Genomic DNA, 18783 nt, shown 5'->3' with positions numbered 1-18783 from the left:
ATGGTGAAGAGGACAGGGTGGAGAGACAGAGAGATTTAGCAGGCCTAGGTCACAGACACTCTAGTCCACACGTTTCACACAGGGCTGCGAGTTTAAAAGTTCCTTTTAGGACAATACCTGCATCACCTGCCGAATGGACCCCAGGACAGATCTTGGATTAAAAGCAGCTATCTGACGGTACAAGCGTTTTAGGGGAGCATATTGTGGGTTCAGAGTTGCTTTAACCCCTTAACGACGCATGAAGGGTGATTAGAGAGGGCTCCCGGCGTGAGCCCTCTCTGCAGACCGCGGTCCCCGGTTGCTATGTGCAGCCAGGGACCGCGTGCATTAGCCGCCGCGGCCGGCTAATTATCTATTCAAATGCAGCTGTCAAAGCTGACAGCTGCATTTGAATAGCAGCTGTGCCCCCTGTCCCTGGTGTCTAGTGGGAAATCTCCCTCCTGCGATGCGATCGCAGAGGGGAGATCCCTTGTACTGAGCCGGCCAGGGCTCAGCGTCGCTCCAACGCTGATCCCGGCTCGGCACCCCATGTATGTGGTCTGCAGCAGACCAGTATAATGGAGCAATGATCTGATGGATCATTGTTGTATTATATACACAGCATTGATCTCAATGGGAGGTCAGTGCTGTGTATGTAGAAGTCCTCCTGGGGGCTTCTAATTACTGTGAGTCAGAATAAAATAAAGTGTTTTTATTAATAAATAAAAAATCCTCTCCCCTAATAACAGTTTAAATCACCCCCCTTTTCCCATTTTATAAATAAAAATATATTAATTAATTAACATATTTAGTATTGCCACGTGCGTAATCGTCCAAACTATTAATTTATCACATTCCTGATCTTGCACCGTAAACAGCATTAGCGCAAAAACTTGCCAAAGTAAGAAATTGCGCATTTTTGTTTACATCAAATCCAGGAAAAATGTAATAAAAAGTGATCAAAAAGTCGCATATACACAATCAAGGTACCGATAGAAAGAACAGATCATGGCGCAAAAAATGACACCTCAATCGGCCCCATAGACCAAAGCATAAAAGCGTTATAAGTATGGGAACGTTTATTTTCTGTGAAAATTTTTATTTTTTCAAAAGCCACCAAATAATATAAAAGTCATGCAAGTTGCATATCGTTTTAATTGTACCGACTTTAGCAACATAAATAACATTTCAGTTTTTCCATAGGACTAACGGTGTAAAAACGAAGCGCGCGAAGAATTACGTTTTTGTTTAAATTTCACCGCGCATATCATTTTTTTCTGGGTTCGCAGCATATTTTATGCAAAAATTAAGTCTGCCATTGCAAAGTAAAAATAGTGACACAAAAAATAAGGGCTCATGTGGGTTTCTAGGTGATAAAATGCAAGTACTAAGGAGGAAAAAACAAAAACATGAAAACGAAAATGGGCTCCGTCCTTAAGGGGTTAAATACTGCAGTGATCTCTATGGCAGTAGAACTGAAATTCCCCCAGGGGGACTAAAAGTTACAGTATAGGGGAAAAAAAAGTGTTTTTATTAATAAAAAATCCCCTCCCCTAATAAAACTTTGAATCACCCATTTTCCCATTTTATAAATACAAATAAATAAACAAACATATTTGGTATCGCCGCGTGCATAATCGCCCGAACCATTACGTTTTTACATTCCTGATCTCACACGGTAAACGGCGTAAGCGCTAAAAAATGCGAAAGTGCAAGATTGCGCCTTTTTTGTCACATCAAAACCAGAAAATTGTAGTAAAAAGTGATCAGAAAGTTGCAATCAAGGTACCGATAGGATCGATCTTGGCGCAAAAAATGACACCTCCCACAGCCCCATAGACCATAGGATAAAAGCGTTATAAGGCTGGAAATAGAGCAATTTTAAACAGTTTTTTTAAAAAAAAGATTTTATTTTTTTTAAAGCCGTCAGATAAAATAAGTCATTTAAATAACATATTCCTGTAATCGTACCGTCGTGAGGAACAGATATAACATGTCAGTTTTACCACAGGGCGAATGGCGTAAACACGAAACCCCCCCTCCCCCCAAAATGAAAACAAATTCCTTTTTTTCAATTTCACCGCGTATATAATTGTAAAAATTGGAAAAATTAAGTCTGTCATTGTAAAGTACAACTAGTGACGCAAAAAGTAAGGGCTCATGTGGGTCTGTAGGTGACAAAATGCAAGTGCTATGGCCTTTTAAACAGGAGGAGGAAAAAACGGAAACTAGCCCAGTCCTGAAGGGGTTAAAGGGTTTTCCCACTATGAAATAACTTGGCACATGATGCTGAGGAGAGGAGGGTGCAGGTAGCAGCTGTTTGGCCAACATATCTACTGCTTTGTGTGAACAGGCCCCTCCCAGCCACCCCAGGTATTCCTGGCTTCCCCCCTTATTCCATCAGTGCAGCGCTGACCTTCTACATAGTGCGCTTTCAGTAACCCTATGTGTGAATGAGTGTGTGCTCCCAGCAGCTATCACCACACACAGGTCAGCAGTAATGCGGTAATGCCTGTGGTTTTCTCTTTCTTTGCACACGACGTACTTCCGCTCATCAGAATTCCCGCCCTTCACGTCCGCGAATCACGTGGTTACGGTGTGACGCAATTGCGCAGCTTCCTCCAGGTACTGTCTCCGGGCTGATCCTAGGGCGCATGCGCAACCCGGTGTAAGCGCGGCCTAGCGATTTTCTCCTACTACGTTACACCATTAGCAGGAAGCGGCGGAGACAGCGACATCGTCCCCTTAGTCACCAGGCTGCTCGGGCACCTCGGCTTATAGGAGCCCAGCCATGGAGGCGGATTACTACAGCCCGGAGCACTCAGGTAAGGTGGCATGGGAGCGAGGACTGTCCTGTGTGCCGGCTCACCTCCCGCTGTGTGTCGTGTTCCCGGGGGACTCCTTGTGAGCCGTGCAGTGTCCTCGGGGAGAAGGAGGGTGTCTGCCGGCACAGCTGTCTGGTGTCTCTTCTTACTATCTCCTCATAGCCCTCTCCCTCATACTGGTGACCACACTGTGCTGCCCCTGACTGGTGCCCAGCCTCTCCCTCATACTGGTGCCCACTGTGCTGCCCCTGACTGGCGACCACACTGTGCTGCCCCTGACTGGTGACCACACTGTGCTGCCCCTGACTGGCGACCACACTGTGCTGCCCCTGACTGGCGACCACACTGTGCTGCCCCTGACTGGCGACCACACTGTGCTGCCCCTGACTGGCGACCACACTGTGCTGCCCCTGACTGGCGACCACACTGTGCTGCCCCTGACTGGCGACCACACTGTGCTGCCCCTGACTGGCGACCACACTGTGCTGCCCCTGACTGGCGACCACACTGTGCTGCCCCTGACTGGCGACCACACTGTGCTGCCCCTGACTGGCGACCACACTGTGCTGCCCCTGACTGGCGACCACACTGTGCTGCCCCTGACTGGCGACCACACTGTGCTGCCCCTGACTGGCGACCACACTGTGCTGCCCCTGACTGGCGACCACACTGTGCTGCCCCTGACTGGCGACCACACTGTGCTGCCCCTGACTGGCGACCACACTGTGCTGCCCCTGACTGGCGACCACACTGTGCTGCCCCTGACTGGCGACCACACTGTGCTGCCCCTGACTGGCGACCACACTGTGCTGCCCCTGACTGGCGACCACACTGTGCTGCCCCTGACTGGCGACCACACTGTGCTGCCCCTGACTGGCGCCCAGCCTCTCCCTCATACTGGCGCCCACTGTGCCGCCCCTGACTGGCGCCCACTGTGCCGCCCCTGACTGGCGCCCACTGTGCCGCCCCTGACTGGCGCCCACTGTGCCGCCCCTGACTGGCGCCCACTGTGCCGCCCCTGACTGGCGCCCACTGTGCCGCCCCTGACTGGCGCCCAGCCTCTCCCTCATACTGGTGCCCACTGTGCTGCCCCTGACTGGCGCCCAGCCTCTCCCTCATACTGGTGCCCACTGTGCCGCCCCTGACTGGCGACCACACTGTGCCGCCCCTGACTGGCGACCACACTGTGCCGCCCCTGACTGCTGTGGGACTGGTGTATGTAATCAGTAAAAATGTACTGTGCCCCTTATACAGCATAGGCTCAGGGTGACAGTGTGTGTTTGCGTTTAGCCCTGTGTGCCTACCAGCTGTGTGGCATCCTCCCTGCTGCAGACATATGGTGTAAACCAGCCTGCACCAGTCGTGTTATCTATTCATAACTGACCCAAAACCAGCAAAGACCAGTGCACCTCACTGACTAGCAATGGTCTCTGTCCAGGTGCTGAGCCCCCAGGATCACTAGAAGAGGAAGCAGAAACCCCAGTTGTGTCCTGTGCTGCTTTGTTTTTCTTAGCCGACCATAAGGCATTGTACAGATTCATAGAAAGTCTAAGGCTTCCTGACTCTACACCGAGCACACAAACACAGCTACACAGTATATAGCTGAATGTGTCTGCTTCCACTTTTAGTCATTGTGGGGATCTTTGCTACTATGTTATACACCATAACATGCGTGTTTGAAATAAACAGTCCCTCCAAAAAAACTTAACCTGGAATTGAGACATCCTAGGAACCTTTTAGTGGGTCCATAAACCCCAAGCGGTCTTTTTTTAGGTGTTTTAAATATGATTTAGTGACCTCTTGTTTTTCATCTATGTTACCCGTACATTTTGGGTTATAGGGTATACTGACATATACCACAATAGGCCCACTGACTTTAAAGGTTTTGATAGCCATTAATATTGGATCCTTGGGCACTTCCTTGACCGAGACCAGGAAGTGAATCCCAGAGGTTTTTTATTTTGTTATCATTACACAGAGTAGTGATCCTTAGATGTTCCAAAACTACAACTCCCAGCATCCCTAGACAGCCAACTTTGGTCACTTTCACAAATCAGTAACCCGCAACTAGGTTTTAGGATTAAGGAGGTATATCAGTATCCACCTGCTTTTGCATATTTTTTAGTCTGAAAACACAGACCAAAAGCAAAAACATAGTCCAAATTACTGTGTGTGAACATCAACTGAAGGTGTACAACTGGTTCAGGCTAGGTTCATATCTGAGCCACTATGTTGCTTTGTATAACTTACTGCAGTCAGCAAACAACTAGTTAGTAAGACAATGCTATAAATAGTACAAAATGATACTGCTCTTTAACTATGGGGAATTAAAACACATAAGAACACTAGACTGACTTGTGGATAAATTCAGCATAAAGGCGCAGCTATACTGTAGTCTATCATAGCAAAACCACATGATTTACTTCTGATGTGCTTCTCTCCCCATCTGTGGCTGAATAGTTTTATCTAATTTGTTTTATCTAATTTATATAATTTGCAGATGATGGGGGTGCAACCCCAGTACAAGATGAGCGAGAGTCCGGCTCTGACGATGAAGGAAACGATAATGAGCAACATGGATCAGAAGGTGAAAGTCCACATAGATATGAGGTATGTGGATGTTTCTATAAGTACTGTTGCCTTAGCTTACAGTTGTTCATTTATGTAGAAAATAAATTGAATTGGTGTTTCTTTCCCCTTTCAGAATGACAACAGTGATGCTGAAGAAGAAAACAAAGATCAGGGCAGCGGTTCAGAGAATGAAGCCAATGATTCGGATGATGATGAACGGAGGCCACGCAACTCCAGTGATGTGGAGGATGACAGTTTTAATCGCAACGCTAGTGACTCTGAAACGGAAGGTGCTCGTAATCATGTTGCTAGTGATTCGGAGGATGAGGCTCCCCAGCGGAAGGATAGTGATGACGATGAAGATGGCGGCATACCCGTTAGAGGTGCAAGTGACTCTGAGGAAGAGATGCAATCTAGACATTCAGCCAGCGAGTCTGATGAGGATAGACCTACTAAAAGAAGAGGGAAAAAAGATGACTCAGAGGATGAGGCCACTGCCAGGCATGTGGATAGTGACTCTGAGGATGAAGCTCCTAAGAAGCATGTAGGCAGTGACTCTGAGGATGAAGCTGCTAAGAAGCATGTAGGCAGTGACTCTGAGGATGAAGCTCCCAAGAAGCATGTTGACAGTGACTCTGAGGATGAGACCCCTAAGAAACGTGCAGGTAGTGACTCGGAGGATGAGACCCCTAAGAAACGTGCAGGTAGTGACTCGGAGGATGAGACCCCTAAGAAACGTGCAGGTAGTGACTCGGAGGATGAGACCCCTAAGAAACGTGCAGGTAGTGACTCGGAGGATGAGACCCCTAAGAAACGTGCAGGTAGTGACTCGGAGGATGAGACCCCTAAGAAACGTGCAGGTAGTGACTCGGAGGATGAGACCCCTAAGAAACGTGCAGGTAGTGACTCGGAGGATGAGACCCCTAAGAAACGTGCAGGTAGTGACTCCGAGGATGAGGCTCCTAAGAAGCATAGAGGCAGTGACTCCGAGGATGAGGCTCCTAAGAAGCATAGAGGCAGTGACTCCGAGGATGAGGCTCCTAAGAAGCATAGAGGCAGTGACTCCGAGGATGAGGCTCCTAAGAAGCATAGAGGCAGTGACTCCGAGGACGAGGCTCCTAAGAGGCATAGAGGCAGTGACTCAGAGGATGAGGCTCCCAAGAAGCTTGCAGACAGTGACTCAGAAGATGAAGCTCCTGCCAAGCGTGCAGCCAGTGACTCTGAGAATGAGAGACCTGTCAAGCGCCCTGCTAGACGTGCCATCAGTGGATCTGATGATGATGATGATGATGCACCTATAAAAAAGGCTAGTGGTTCAGAAGATGATGCGCCTTCTAAACGCAAAATTGTTGACTCAGACGATGAAACGCCTTCTAAGCGCGCAGCTAGCGATTCGGAGGATGAACGTCCAAAACCAGCGCACAGCGATTCTGAAGCGGATACACCTGCTAAACAAGCGGCAGCTAATTCAGAGGATGAATTTCCCAGGATGAAAAGGAAAATTGTGTCATCAGATGACAGTGATGATGAAGTGGAAAGGAAAATGACTAAGAAAAAGAAGAAAAGAGCACCACAACGAAGTTCAGGCAGTGATGACAGTGCCAATGAGAGTGCCAGGAAGAAGGCAGCTTCAGATAGTGAAGAAGATGATGATGCCAAAGTTTCCAAAAAGAAAACCATTCTTTCTGATAGTGAAGACGAAGAGACAACTGATAAACCAGGTAGTAAAGACAAACAATGATGGCCTTACTAGTACATATGTCACTTGTGTTTTATAATTGACTACTAAAACCCTTATTTTTGGGATGCAATCTTTAAGTTTTATTTTCCTCCATTTGAGCTTGATGGAAAAAAATATATCATTGCATAACTGCAAGAGTTGGTCAGGCACATTGTATAGCTGCCCAGCTCATGCTGTGACATTGATGTGGGGAAAAACAGCACTGCACGTTGTTGTTATGGGGTTCATTGAGATATGAGTCGGTCCATAATCCCTTTCTATGTTCAACACAGCCGCTAAAAAGAGTCGGATCCTCTCCGATGGAGATGACTCTGATAGTGACGCGTCCTCCAAGAAAACGCCTCAAAAGAAGAAGGCAGTGTCATCCGACAGCGAAGCAGAGGATGGGGCAAAATCTAAAGACGAGCCAAAAAATTCAGAGAAGAAGCTCTTTGGTAGTGACAGTGAATCTGGAAATGATGAGGAGTAAGTAGCATCCGCCTTGAAATTTTAAATGACTTCTCTAACTATAGCAAAAAAAAACAAACAACTTGTTAAAACAGAAATCTGACCCTTACTATTTAGAGGTCCTGGCCATGTGTAAAGCATTCTGTTGCAGTGAAGTGACATCTTCTTAATATCAAAAATGCTACTGGTTAAAGAGATATTGCTAGCTGTACTTGTAATGCAAATTTTTCTTTTAATGCAGAAATCTAATCGCAGACATTTTTGGAGAGTCTGGGGATGAAGAAGAGGAAGAGTTTACGGTAAGAAAAATTTCACTGTTCCTACACCTAAAGGCTGTATTAGATGACCTGAGCTGTTCTGCCAACGAGTGCTAATCTTAGAATGTTGCTTGTATACTGAGACTATTACTCGGCATGATAACATGGTAACCTTGTGGCCCTAGCACTGATCAGGCATTGGCCACTCATTCCCTATTATACAGGCCAATGTGCCGCCAACAGCAGATTATTTTGTGGCATGTCAAAAATAAGCAATCACCCGACAAGCAAATGTTTTCTTGTTTTTCAGCCTACTGCTCGCCCTATTACAGAGGGTGATAACTCCTTAAAAGCCTTATTACACAAGCCATTTATCTTTGACCCTTAACCGTATAACTACATTTATTAAAAAAGATCCCTCATTACTTTTGTGTAGCTCTTACATGGCACAGTCATAGCAGAGCTTTGTTTTTCTTCTCCACCTTTTAATATACAGGAAGTGTGTAAACTACAGATTAAAGGGGTAGTCCGGCGCAAAAAAATTATTCACAGAATAACACACATTACAAAGTTATACAACTTTGTAATGTATGTTATGTCTGTGAATGGCCCCCTTCCCCGTGTCCCACCACCCCCACCCGTGTACCCGGAAGTGTGGTGCGCTATACATACCTGTCACGTGCCGACCACGGTCTCCGATCCTCAGCAGTGACGTCTTCTTCGGGCGGCCGGCGGATCTTCCCGAGTGCCGGCCGCCCTCTGCAGCGTCATCCGAAGCTCAGCCGCGATTGGCTGAGCATAACTGTGCTCAGCCAATCGCGGATGAGCGGCTGATGACGCGGCCACGTCATCAGCTGCGATTGGCTGAGCACAGTTATGCTCAGCCAATCGCGGCTGAGCTTCGGATGACGCTGCAGAGGGCGGCCGGCACTCGGGAAGATCCGCCGTCCGGCCGAAGAAGACGTCACTGCTGAGGATCGGAGACCGTGGTCGGCACGTGACATGTGAGTATAGCGCACCACACTTCCGGGTACACGGGTGGGGGTGGTGGGACACGGGGAAGGGGGCCATTCACAGACATAACACACATTACAAAGTTGTATAACTTTGTAATGTGTGTTATTCTGTGAATAATTTTTTAGCGCCGGACAACCCCTTTAAATAGTAACAACTTCTTGTAAATCAAGCTAAAGCCTAAGTCTTTTGTCTGCTGTACATTTATGCCATTGGTGTACCTTGTTGGCACCATGTGGCTTAAATATACCACATGGGGATGCTGCAGCAAATGAGCTTTGCTTGTATCACCAGCTGTGGGTATCAATTGTAACATACAAATGATTCTTTGCTGCAACAGCCAGGATTGGGGAGAACACTGACCCCCCCAGGTCTGCTCTGTGTGAGCCTAGAGCAGGGCCTAATAGCCTGCCTGTCAGTGTAGGGGTTCACATCTAAAACTACAGTACCATCGACAAACTAGTATACTGACATGTACCAGCTTCATTGTCTTCAAAGGACTGAATATTTTCACTAAACTTACATTATAGTTAGTGTCATGCTGAGGGGAAAAAGAGAACAGTCAATTGAAACTATTTCTTTTGGCACCTGGTACAAGCCAGTATATGCACAATTGTACTATGGTTTCTGGTGTATAGTTATCCTAAAAACATCATCCAGAGGCTCTTGTCAGAATAGATCAAGCTACAAAAAAAAGTTTTTTAGTGTTGTTAATATGGAGGGGAAGGCATGCTGGGTTCTTTAAAGGGGTTGTACGGGATAAAATTAGATATTACTATGCTGCAGGGTAGATGCGCACTCTTTGCTGCCACCAGCAATTTCAAAACATCCTGTGAGGCACCATTCCCACTAGAAATGAACAGGGAACAGCATGTCACCAGATTTGAAATTGCTGGTGGCAGCAGAGAGCGGGTGGCCTGGGACCCGGCAACAACTGCGGAGTGGGACAGGTAAGTATATGTCCCTGACATCTCCCCGTCAGCATAGTAAAATATAATTTTATCCCAGACAATCTCTTTACAGGAAAATATAGCTGCCTCCTCCTGCAGAGGCTGATGTGATGTGTACAGTTTTTGGTGTTGGCATAACGTGTTTTAGGTCATGCGGTATAGGTGACACATTAAAGAGCCCAGTACATACAGCTTTATTTGATCTTCTTTACACAGGGTTTTAATCAGGAGGATCTGGAAGGAGAAAAGCCATCAGCACTCAAGCCAGCTGCAAATGCAGAGGAAGATTCAGACTCCGATATTGATATGAAATCTGGTAAAATGTAAGAATTTTTATTATTATTACAAGCCATCTTGGACCTTTAATTTTTTTCCTAATGGATCACGGACGTGTAATGCATGTACCGGGGTCCCCCGGCGCCTGGACAGCATCTGTAATTAGATGCTGGGAGCGGGGGAGACTGTATTCATAAGCGCCGCGTGGTGCTGTTACTACAGAACATGGGAATGCAGCCTTAGTGTTAGAAATCTCCAATTCATTAAACAATTATTCCCATGTCATAACATGATCGTGTATTGCTACCCCTTTAAATCTAGATAACATCCATTACATCCTATGAGTATGTATTTTTTATTTTTTTTTTTTCACTGAAAATTTTGATATTGCTTAATGAGATGTGTAGTGTTTGTACTCTTACATTTCTTCTCTCATTTTAGCACCGATTTCAAATCAGACTTTGATATTATGTTAGAGAAGAAGAAGAGCATGAGTGGTAAAAGGCGGAGAAATCGGGATGGTGGCACTTTTATTAGTGATGCAGATGATGTAGTGAACGCCATGATAATGAAAATGAATGAAGCCGCGGAGGTAACTTTGATGGCTGACTCCGTATTCTCCCTTTTCCCTGGGTCTGTACTATTGGTTAAAGGGAACCTGTCACCCCCCGTGCCGGGGTGACAGGCTCCCGACCCCCCGTTAGAGACCCCTATACTTACCTCATCCCGCCGGGTCCCGCTTCTGGATTCGGTCGGGTCCCGGAGATCTCAGCCGCTGCAGCCCGGCGCGCGCGCTGACAGATGAGTCCAACGCTCATAGAGAATGACGGAGCGCTGGACTCCTGTCATTCTCTATGGGTGTTGGACTCATCTCTCAGCGCGCGCGCCTGGCTGCAGCGGCTGAGATCTCCGGGACCCGACCGAATCCAGAAGCGGGACCCGGCGGGATGAGGTAAGTATAGGGGTCTCTAACGGGGGGTCGGGAACCTGTCACCCCGGTACGGGGGGTGACAGGTTCCCTTTAAGAAGACCTCTACATAAAGTATTGTGAAAATTCAGCTGCCATATGGATGGCAATAATACAAACATGTAGCACTTATATCACTCCCTCTATAGAGCCAAGATATTTCGGTGCTTTATGCAGAATATATTTTCCCTATTACACTTGCTTCACTAACACATAAAAAATTTACAAACTTTATCTAGTTGTTGTCAGTGGGGAGATTCAAATTTATGATGCATCATTGATCCTGCAAAATGTTGATGTCTTTGAGCACCTTGGTCTGTGTAGGATTAGTAGTAGATTCTGCAGACCTTTGCAGCTTTGCCTTTTCTAAAAGCTGAGCTGCTTTTGTTGAACTCTGTACAGCTCTATCCCTATAGCCACACAGCCACATATGCAAATCAAAGCATACTTAGCAAAGTTAACCTCCTGTGTGTTGTATAGATCACAAAAAATTCCTGGTCCATCCTGGGTGGTTGGGTTACTGAGGCAGTCATATGACATCCAATGAGTTCTGTGCACAAGCTCCTTTCTAGTTAATAGGAATGTTTCCCAGAAATTGCAGACTTGCTAGGTATCCTATTGTTGCCAAACAGGTTACCATCAAAGTTGAAAATTTTCTATAGTTAAATCCAAAGGAAAATATTTAACTTTTTTTTTTTTTTTTTTTGTAGGAAGATAGAAATCTCAACTCCAGCAAGAAGCCAGCACTGAAGAAGTTGACACTGCTCCCTACTGTTGTGATGCATCTAAAAAAGTAAGTGCTATGTAATATATAGTCTGAGTGAAATCCAAATCCCCCTTGATCCTCAGCTTCCTGTATATGCAGATCTGTGGATCTGCTGAAAGCTGCTGGGAAATACTAAATGCTCATTGCTGAGTGTCATTCTACAAATGACTTATAGACAAACCTCCTAAAAGGAATACACTAGGACAAGACGCATTGTTCTAACATTCCTTTAAAAAAGTTAGTGTGTGGACGGGATTACTCGGTGAAATGAGCAAACTCCCTACTCCAGTACATTATAGCTGTCATTCCTGCTGTCAGGATTTTAGCTTTATTAGAGGAGAACATCTGGGCAAAGGTAAAAAAAACAAAACAGGGAGGGCAGGGAGTAATGGGGACATAATAATGAAGTAATACTTAACTGTCTGGGTGCCCCCGCCGTACCACAGCTCAGGGTTGTTCCTGTGATGTCGTTACCCGGCTCAGAAATGCCCGCTCAGCCAGTCAGGTGTAGAGTGGGTAGTTCCTGTCAGGTCGTGGTGACACAGGAACGGTAGATACAGGAGACCAGCGGATGAGCGTGAGATGGCGGCGCTCTGGGGACACAGGGACAGCTAATTATCCCATGACCCCCTTCCTGCCCTGGTGTTTGTGTTTTGTTTTGTTTTTTTTTGTTTTTTTTTACCATTGCCTGAACTTCTCCTTTAGGTAAATGTAGGACCCCTTTCTCATCACATGTTGAGCCTCTGACATATGCCTATGTAAATCAGTATTATAGACATACAGTATATTCTTAATTGTAAAAAAAGTCGTAAAATATTTTCTTAAGTGTAAAAATAAACTAACACGTATCTCTCTACAACAGACAAGATTTGAAAGAGACATTTATTGACAGCGGAGTGATGTCTGCCATTAAAGAATGGCTTTCTCCCCTTCCTGACCGCAGCTTGCCTGCACTAAAGATCAGAGAGGAGTTACTCAAGATATTACAAGAAGTAAGAAACCTCCAGGACACTGATCCCTGCCTGCAAGGATATTTCTTCATGTTAAACTGAACCTGTCATTTATCCCTTTACTCAACCGTACATATTTCAAAATAAAATGCTTTACAAATGTATTTTAGGGCACAATAGTAAAAATAAAACCAATTCACATTTGTGGGACAATAATTTCTTCCCAATTCAACAGTAAAACGGACATTCCACATTTGTTCTTCATGTCAGCTTTTGTTTTTGTAATACTATTAAGCAAACAAAAACACTTAAAAGAAATAAACCCCTGTATTGCCATGATGCAACCTTTTTATATCTCCCCTCTCCACCACCTTTAAAGTTGATTTAGGGCTCCTTCTTTTGTGATGCGATCTGCAGTTTTATCGATACCTTATTTGTAACTTCTACCATTATATCCTTTTTCTCTCTCCAGCTTCCCAGTGTGAGTCAGGAGACGCTAAAACACAGCGGCATTGGCAGAGCTGTTATGTACCTGTATAAACACCCTAAAGAGTCTAGGCCAAATAAGGATATCGCTGGGAAGCTCATAAGTATGTCTATTTTCTCTGTGTTTTTTATGATATTAAGTACTTGTGAGTGATAAGTAAGGTCTACTTCTGTTTTTTTTCTTTTTGACATCTGTTAAACATACATCTTACTGGTTAATATAAATGTTTTATGTGCAGACTTGAAGGATAAGAGGTGCAGAAGCCACCTCATTTCTAAGCCGAATGCTAAAAGTATTGCTGTATATGGCCGCGACTACACTGTGTGATTTTTAACACCCACAGATGAATGGTCACGGCCTATCTTTGGGTTAACCTCGAATTACAAGGGGATGACAAGAGAAGAGAGAGAGCAGAGAGATCTGGAACAGATGCCACAGCGCAGAAGGATGAGCAGGTAAGTTCCATCTTTGCATTGATACTACAAGTGCTGGTAGTGGAATATAAATCTGAATGTTTCCTTGTAAAGTATTCATACAGATTTTGGTAAAGGGTTCTCATAAATATTTTCCCAGTTTTCAACATTAGATGTATTGCTGCTCTTAAGAGGTCAATATTATGATGAGTTTCCTTGTGCTCTCCACAGTTTGGTGTGTACAGATGCTGCTCATGTCAGTTGAGAATGGGTTGCTGAGGCCACCATTCCATGTTTGCCAAATTTTGTATGAGCTCTATTGAGTTTAACAACCGCATCTCTCCACCCCAAACTGTGAAAACTCATTACGACATTGACCCTTAAAGGGGTATGTTCACACTTCCACACAGCTTCCTCTGAGCTGCAAGCAGCTTGGTGGGACAAGCACATAGGCTCCCTAACTTGAACATGACATGTTACTTCTGCATTTTACCCCCGTTCCTATGGATTTAGCAGGGTTTTGGATTCTAAAATCTGCACATTTTACACATAAAATAGTGCATCTTTTGCCAATGTGAACATTTGTGCCGTCCACAATAGTGATGGTCAGAATTTACCTGGTTTCCACACAGGTCACAGAACATGCCTAGAAAATTCTCCCTGAGAAGTCGGTAGAGACTTTTCCAGTTTCGTTTTTGTTATGTAAAGCATACCTGTAGGTGCTGTGCTGAAAGCTACCCCCATAATAATGTACAAAAAATACACTGTTTACCAAAAAAAAAAATGCTTATTGAATGAAGGTTTACAAAACAGCCTCACGCATGTTAATGGTTCTTGGGAATTAGAGGCAGTGGTATGTAGTGAATGAATACATACTTGAATATGTGAATGTGTATACTTTTAAAATATTTTTTATTTATCTTTTAGCTCAGGGGGTCAGACGCCACGCAGGGACCTAGAAAAAGTTTTGACTGGAGAAGAGAAGTAAGTTAAATTTCCATGTGTTGGATCTATATTTTAAACAGCTTTTATCCACAGAATACGGGGTGTGAGTGTCTAAGTCTACTGGGACCCTGTGCACTCCAGAGAACAGCCCTGTAAATAGAGAAGCAGCTTGCAGACTTGACCAATCAATTTATAAATGATTGTGCCAAAGACGGCAAAGTACAGGGTTCAGCTATTATTTGCACTCCCATAGACAGTAAATGGAGCAGCAGTCAAGCCTGTGCACTGCCAAACCATTCGGAGAACTATAGGAGATTGCAGGGAATCTTTGCACCATGTAACTATGTTCTTTAATGTTGATTTGGGCTTTTTCTAGTGGCCACAGCACCTAGACACCTTGCAGTCATTAAATCAACAATGAATTTCTCTGTATGCTAGAGAGGAGATGCCTAGCATGCCTAGGAGATGCCTAGCTAAAGCCTAGAAACATTGTCATGTTGCATGACCCAATTTCGACCAAGCACACCAGCAAATATATACCAGAATGTCTGGAAAAAGGTTTTGCAATGGCCCAAAGTCCAGACGTCAACCCAATTGAAATGCTTTTACGAGAGCTTTACATAAATAAATACCCACAGGTCTCAAACTGAAGCAATGTTGTAAAGAAAAGTGGGCCAAAATTCCTCCAGAATCATGTGAGAGAAAGTCATACAGAAAACCATTGTTATTGCTGCTAAAGTTAGTTCTACAAGTTATTGAATGATGGTAGATGATAGTATTTCCACGCACAGCTGTTCCATTCATCTGAGGTTGTGTTTAACTAATCCTGAGATCTTCTATGAACCAGACATTTGTGGTGGTGTGTCCTGATATGTAAAACCACAGAATTCAGACTTTGAAATTGACTAAAATTACAAGAATTTATCATCTTTCTTTAGGGCACTGCGTCCAGGTGATCCTGGTTTTTGTGCCAGAGCTCGAGTTCCTCTGCCTTCCAACAAGGACTATGTTGTCCGTCCAAAATGGAATGTTGATATGGAGTCATCGCGGGTAAGTTGTAGTTTTGGTTACTTTGTACTTGGAGATGTCTTCAGTCTGATTATCATATTTATTTTTAGCTCCATCCATGAATTTTTTTCTTTTTAAGGCCATTGTTTTCATTTCTTACATTTCTTTGCTACCTCCCTTTGCTCTTTTTCCCTCTTTCCTTGTCTCTTCTCTGTTCTGTCACCTGATGCGTTGATTCAGTTTGGAGGTCTACGTAAAGGCATAACTCGTTTGGAAAAGCACAAACGACGATTTGCTGAACAGCGAAGGCTCACTAAAACCCCTCATCCTGTCAAACTCAGCATTGAGGGCAACCGAATGCCCTTGTGATATTGTCATTTTTTGTAAGGTATAGTCCGATAAGCTCTGCCCCAGTGTGAAGACAACAGGTGTGCTCTGCATGCACAGCTAATGGCTTCTTTGACATCTAACGTTTGCGCCAGGCTGAAGCACGGTTTACAGATCCTAATAATGCAAAAAGTGCTTTGTTACATTGTTATCCATTTTTTACAAATTTTTTAACAAATAGAAATACTAATGGCATTATGATTTCTTCATTTTAAACCTGTGTGGTGTTGTGCTCTCCAAAGGTTCAGAATAATTTTGAAGGGATGCGAGATGGTCAGACAGTCTTTAAAGTCTTTAATGTCTTTAAATCTATAAAGTCTTGGCTACTAGGTATCTGACTGCCCTGCAGTCTTTTTCACACGGCCTGTTGTTAAGCTTGAGCTGTGTACCTGCAATCTGTGAGCTTGTCTACCTACTTCAGAGGGTCATGGAAGGTAAATCATTGCTTCCCATTCATCTTTGAACACCCTTAAAGGGGTATTTCCCCAAAAATTATTTTTGCATTAATACTTTGCCAACCCATAGCTTTCCATCTTTCCAATATAAAGTTATTATGGATTCTGGACAGTTTTTTGCTTTTATCTAGATGCATTCACCCCCCCCACCGAATGCATAGAATCATCAAACCTCAGTCCAACCCGACACACTCCCTACTCCTGGCCCCCACCCTCCGAGACGGCATCACGTGTCCTCCATGTCTTCAATGGGCCGGGATAGCGCTTCTAACCCAGTCCACTGAAGCGAGGGATGATACTGAGACAGTGACAGCTGCTGCTGCTGACCACTGTCTCCCTCTCTGCTGACAGCAGCCCACCCCTGCATCTCATTACCTGGTAGCCACCTGTCCCGATTTCACCTCCCAGTGGTTGCCCACAGCACATTTTCCCCCACCACCACCCCCACCCTGCATCACACGCTCCGTCCCGCCCGGCACGTCCACCACCCTAACCACCCGCATCTCACCTCCTGGTGGCACGTCCACTACCCACGCCACATCGCGGCACGTTCAGCCCCACCTAACACCATTCAACCTCTTCGCCCCCACCCCCCTCCCGCATCTCACCTTGGTGGCCCACCGGCCGCGTGAGCCCCCCTCCCCAAGCTCACCCTGAGCATAGCAGAGAGGAGTCGGTGCTGTATTGTAATTGCCTGCAGTACTCTAGACAAACAGCCTGGCTCTTTTTCCCACCCTTTGAAATGAAGAGAATGAGAAACGACTGTGCAGCATGTAGGGGACTCTAAGGGGATCAATAACAGCATCAAGAACACTACAATTACTTTTGGGGTACAAACCCACTTGACGTATTTGCTGCGTGAATCAGTCTTAAAAATAAGCAGGCAAAATGCAGGTTGGCTTTATACAATTGTTCTGCATTAAAATACGCAATTGCGTATTTTTGAAGCGTGAAGCTTGTTGTTAGCAAAGCATCAGTTGTTAACAACCTGTGCGAAAAACGCATGTAGCTTCACGCTTCAAAAATACGCAATTGCGTATTTTAACGCAGAACAATTAAAAATAAGCAGGCAAAACGCAGGTTGGCTTTATACAATTGTTCTGCGTTAAAATACGCAATTGCGTATTTTTGAAGCGTGAAGCTATATGCGTTTTTCGCACAGGTTGTTAACTGATGCTTTGATAACAACAAGCTTCACGCTTCAAAAATACGCAATTGCGTATTTTAATGCAGAACAATTGTATAAAGCCAACCTGCATTTTGCCTGCTTATTTTTAAGACTGATTCACGCAGCATATACGTCAAGTGGGTTTGTACCCTTGAAGTGTTAATCTAACAAAACCATGCAGGTTTTTAAAAATCTTATTAAACAGGAAGACCTTTAGTTTTTAATCGCCTTTCTCTTTCTAGGGAAGTGCCAAGAAAGGAGTAAGTCGCTTGGACAAACAAATGAGGAAATTCACAGATATCCGGAAGAAGAATCGCTTTGGCCACGCAGTTAAAATCAGCATAGAAGGGAATAAGATGCCTTTGTGACACAAGTTGGCCTTGCCAACACTGAGACAGGGCTTTTACTGGACTTGTCCTGTTGCATTCACGGATTTGGACTCTAATGAGCCTTCTGCAATAGTTTTAACGTGTTTTCCCCTGGCCCTGTAAATGTGTTCTATGTCCGTCAGGAGACAAGGTTTCTTCTGGCTTCCACATTCACCTCTCCCCGGAAACAAATTATGGTCCTTATTTTTGGATCGTATTTAATGCTGTTTGTACAGATACAATTTCTCTTCGTACCTCAGTGTCTGCATTTTGGACAATAAAATTCTATCTTTGTTTTTCTAATGCTGTTCTAAGGCTACTACTGTTTTGGTGAATTTAAAGGGGTTTTCCATCAGTAGCTGAGCTGCACATCTCCACAGACAGGTACTGCTGTGTAAGTATAGGTTGCAAAGACATTACATATAATGACACAATTTCACAGCCCCATTAGTCCAAGTAGACTGCAATCATCTAAAGAAATGCTTTTTATTGCCTCCTTAAAGTGCCATAGAAGTGTGCCCTGGCCATGCCTCTGACCCCCTATTTAAGAAATGCAAAAAAAATAATATATATATATATATATATATATATATATATATATATATATATATATTGTAGGTGATTGTAGTCTTGGACTACTACAATAAAGATGTGGATAGTCTCACTACTTACACCGCTATGTAAGCAGTCTGCGATGTCTTTTCTAGCTGACTGTACCCCTACTGTAGGCTCTTTCTTTGACCTCCCAACCCTACGTGTTAATCTTAAATGGGTAATGTGAATTACACAGTTGCAATTTGTTGGTGGAA

At 44.6% G+C, this 18783-nt stretch overlaps 1 protein-coding gene across 1 annotated transcript; it reads left to right on the top strand.

The window, feature by feature from the left end:
- The first annotated feature begins 2592 nt into the window (after window positions 1–2592).
- Window positions 2593–18277, top strand: IWS1 (interacts with SUPT6H, CTD assembly factor 1). Its single transcript, XM_069975475.1, has 14 exons — window positions 2593–2804; window positions 5305–5414; window positions 5509–7096; window positions 7389–7581; window positions 7805–7862; window positions 10001–10107; window positions 10502–10652; window positions 11738–11820; window positions 12656–12785; window positions 13216–13333; window positions 13574–13685; window positions 14571–14627; window positions 15527–15638; window positions 17849–18277. The coding sequence occupies exons 1-14, from the start codon at window positions 2771–2773 to the stop codon at window positions 17972–17974; spliced, it is 2979 nt and encodes a 992-aa protein (XP_069831576.1). The 5' UTR covers window positions 2593–2770; the 3' UTR covers window positions 17975–18277.
- Window positions 18278–18783: the final 506 nt, after the last annotated feature.

This window comes from Dendropsophus ebraccatus, chromosome 6 (assembly GCF_027789765.1).
Source record: "Dendropsophus ebraccatus isolate aDenEbr1 chromosome 6, aDenEbr1.pat, whole genome shotgun sequence".
Taxonomy (NCBI): domain Eukaryota; kingdom Metazoa; phylum Chordata; class Amphibia; order Anura; family Hylidae; genus Dendropsophus; species Dendropsophus ebraccatus.
Note: the sequence above shows the minus strand (reverse complement) of the source record. Positions and strands in the feature narration are given on the sequence as shown.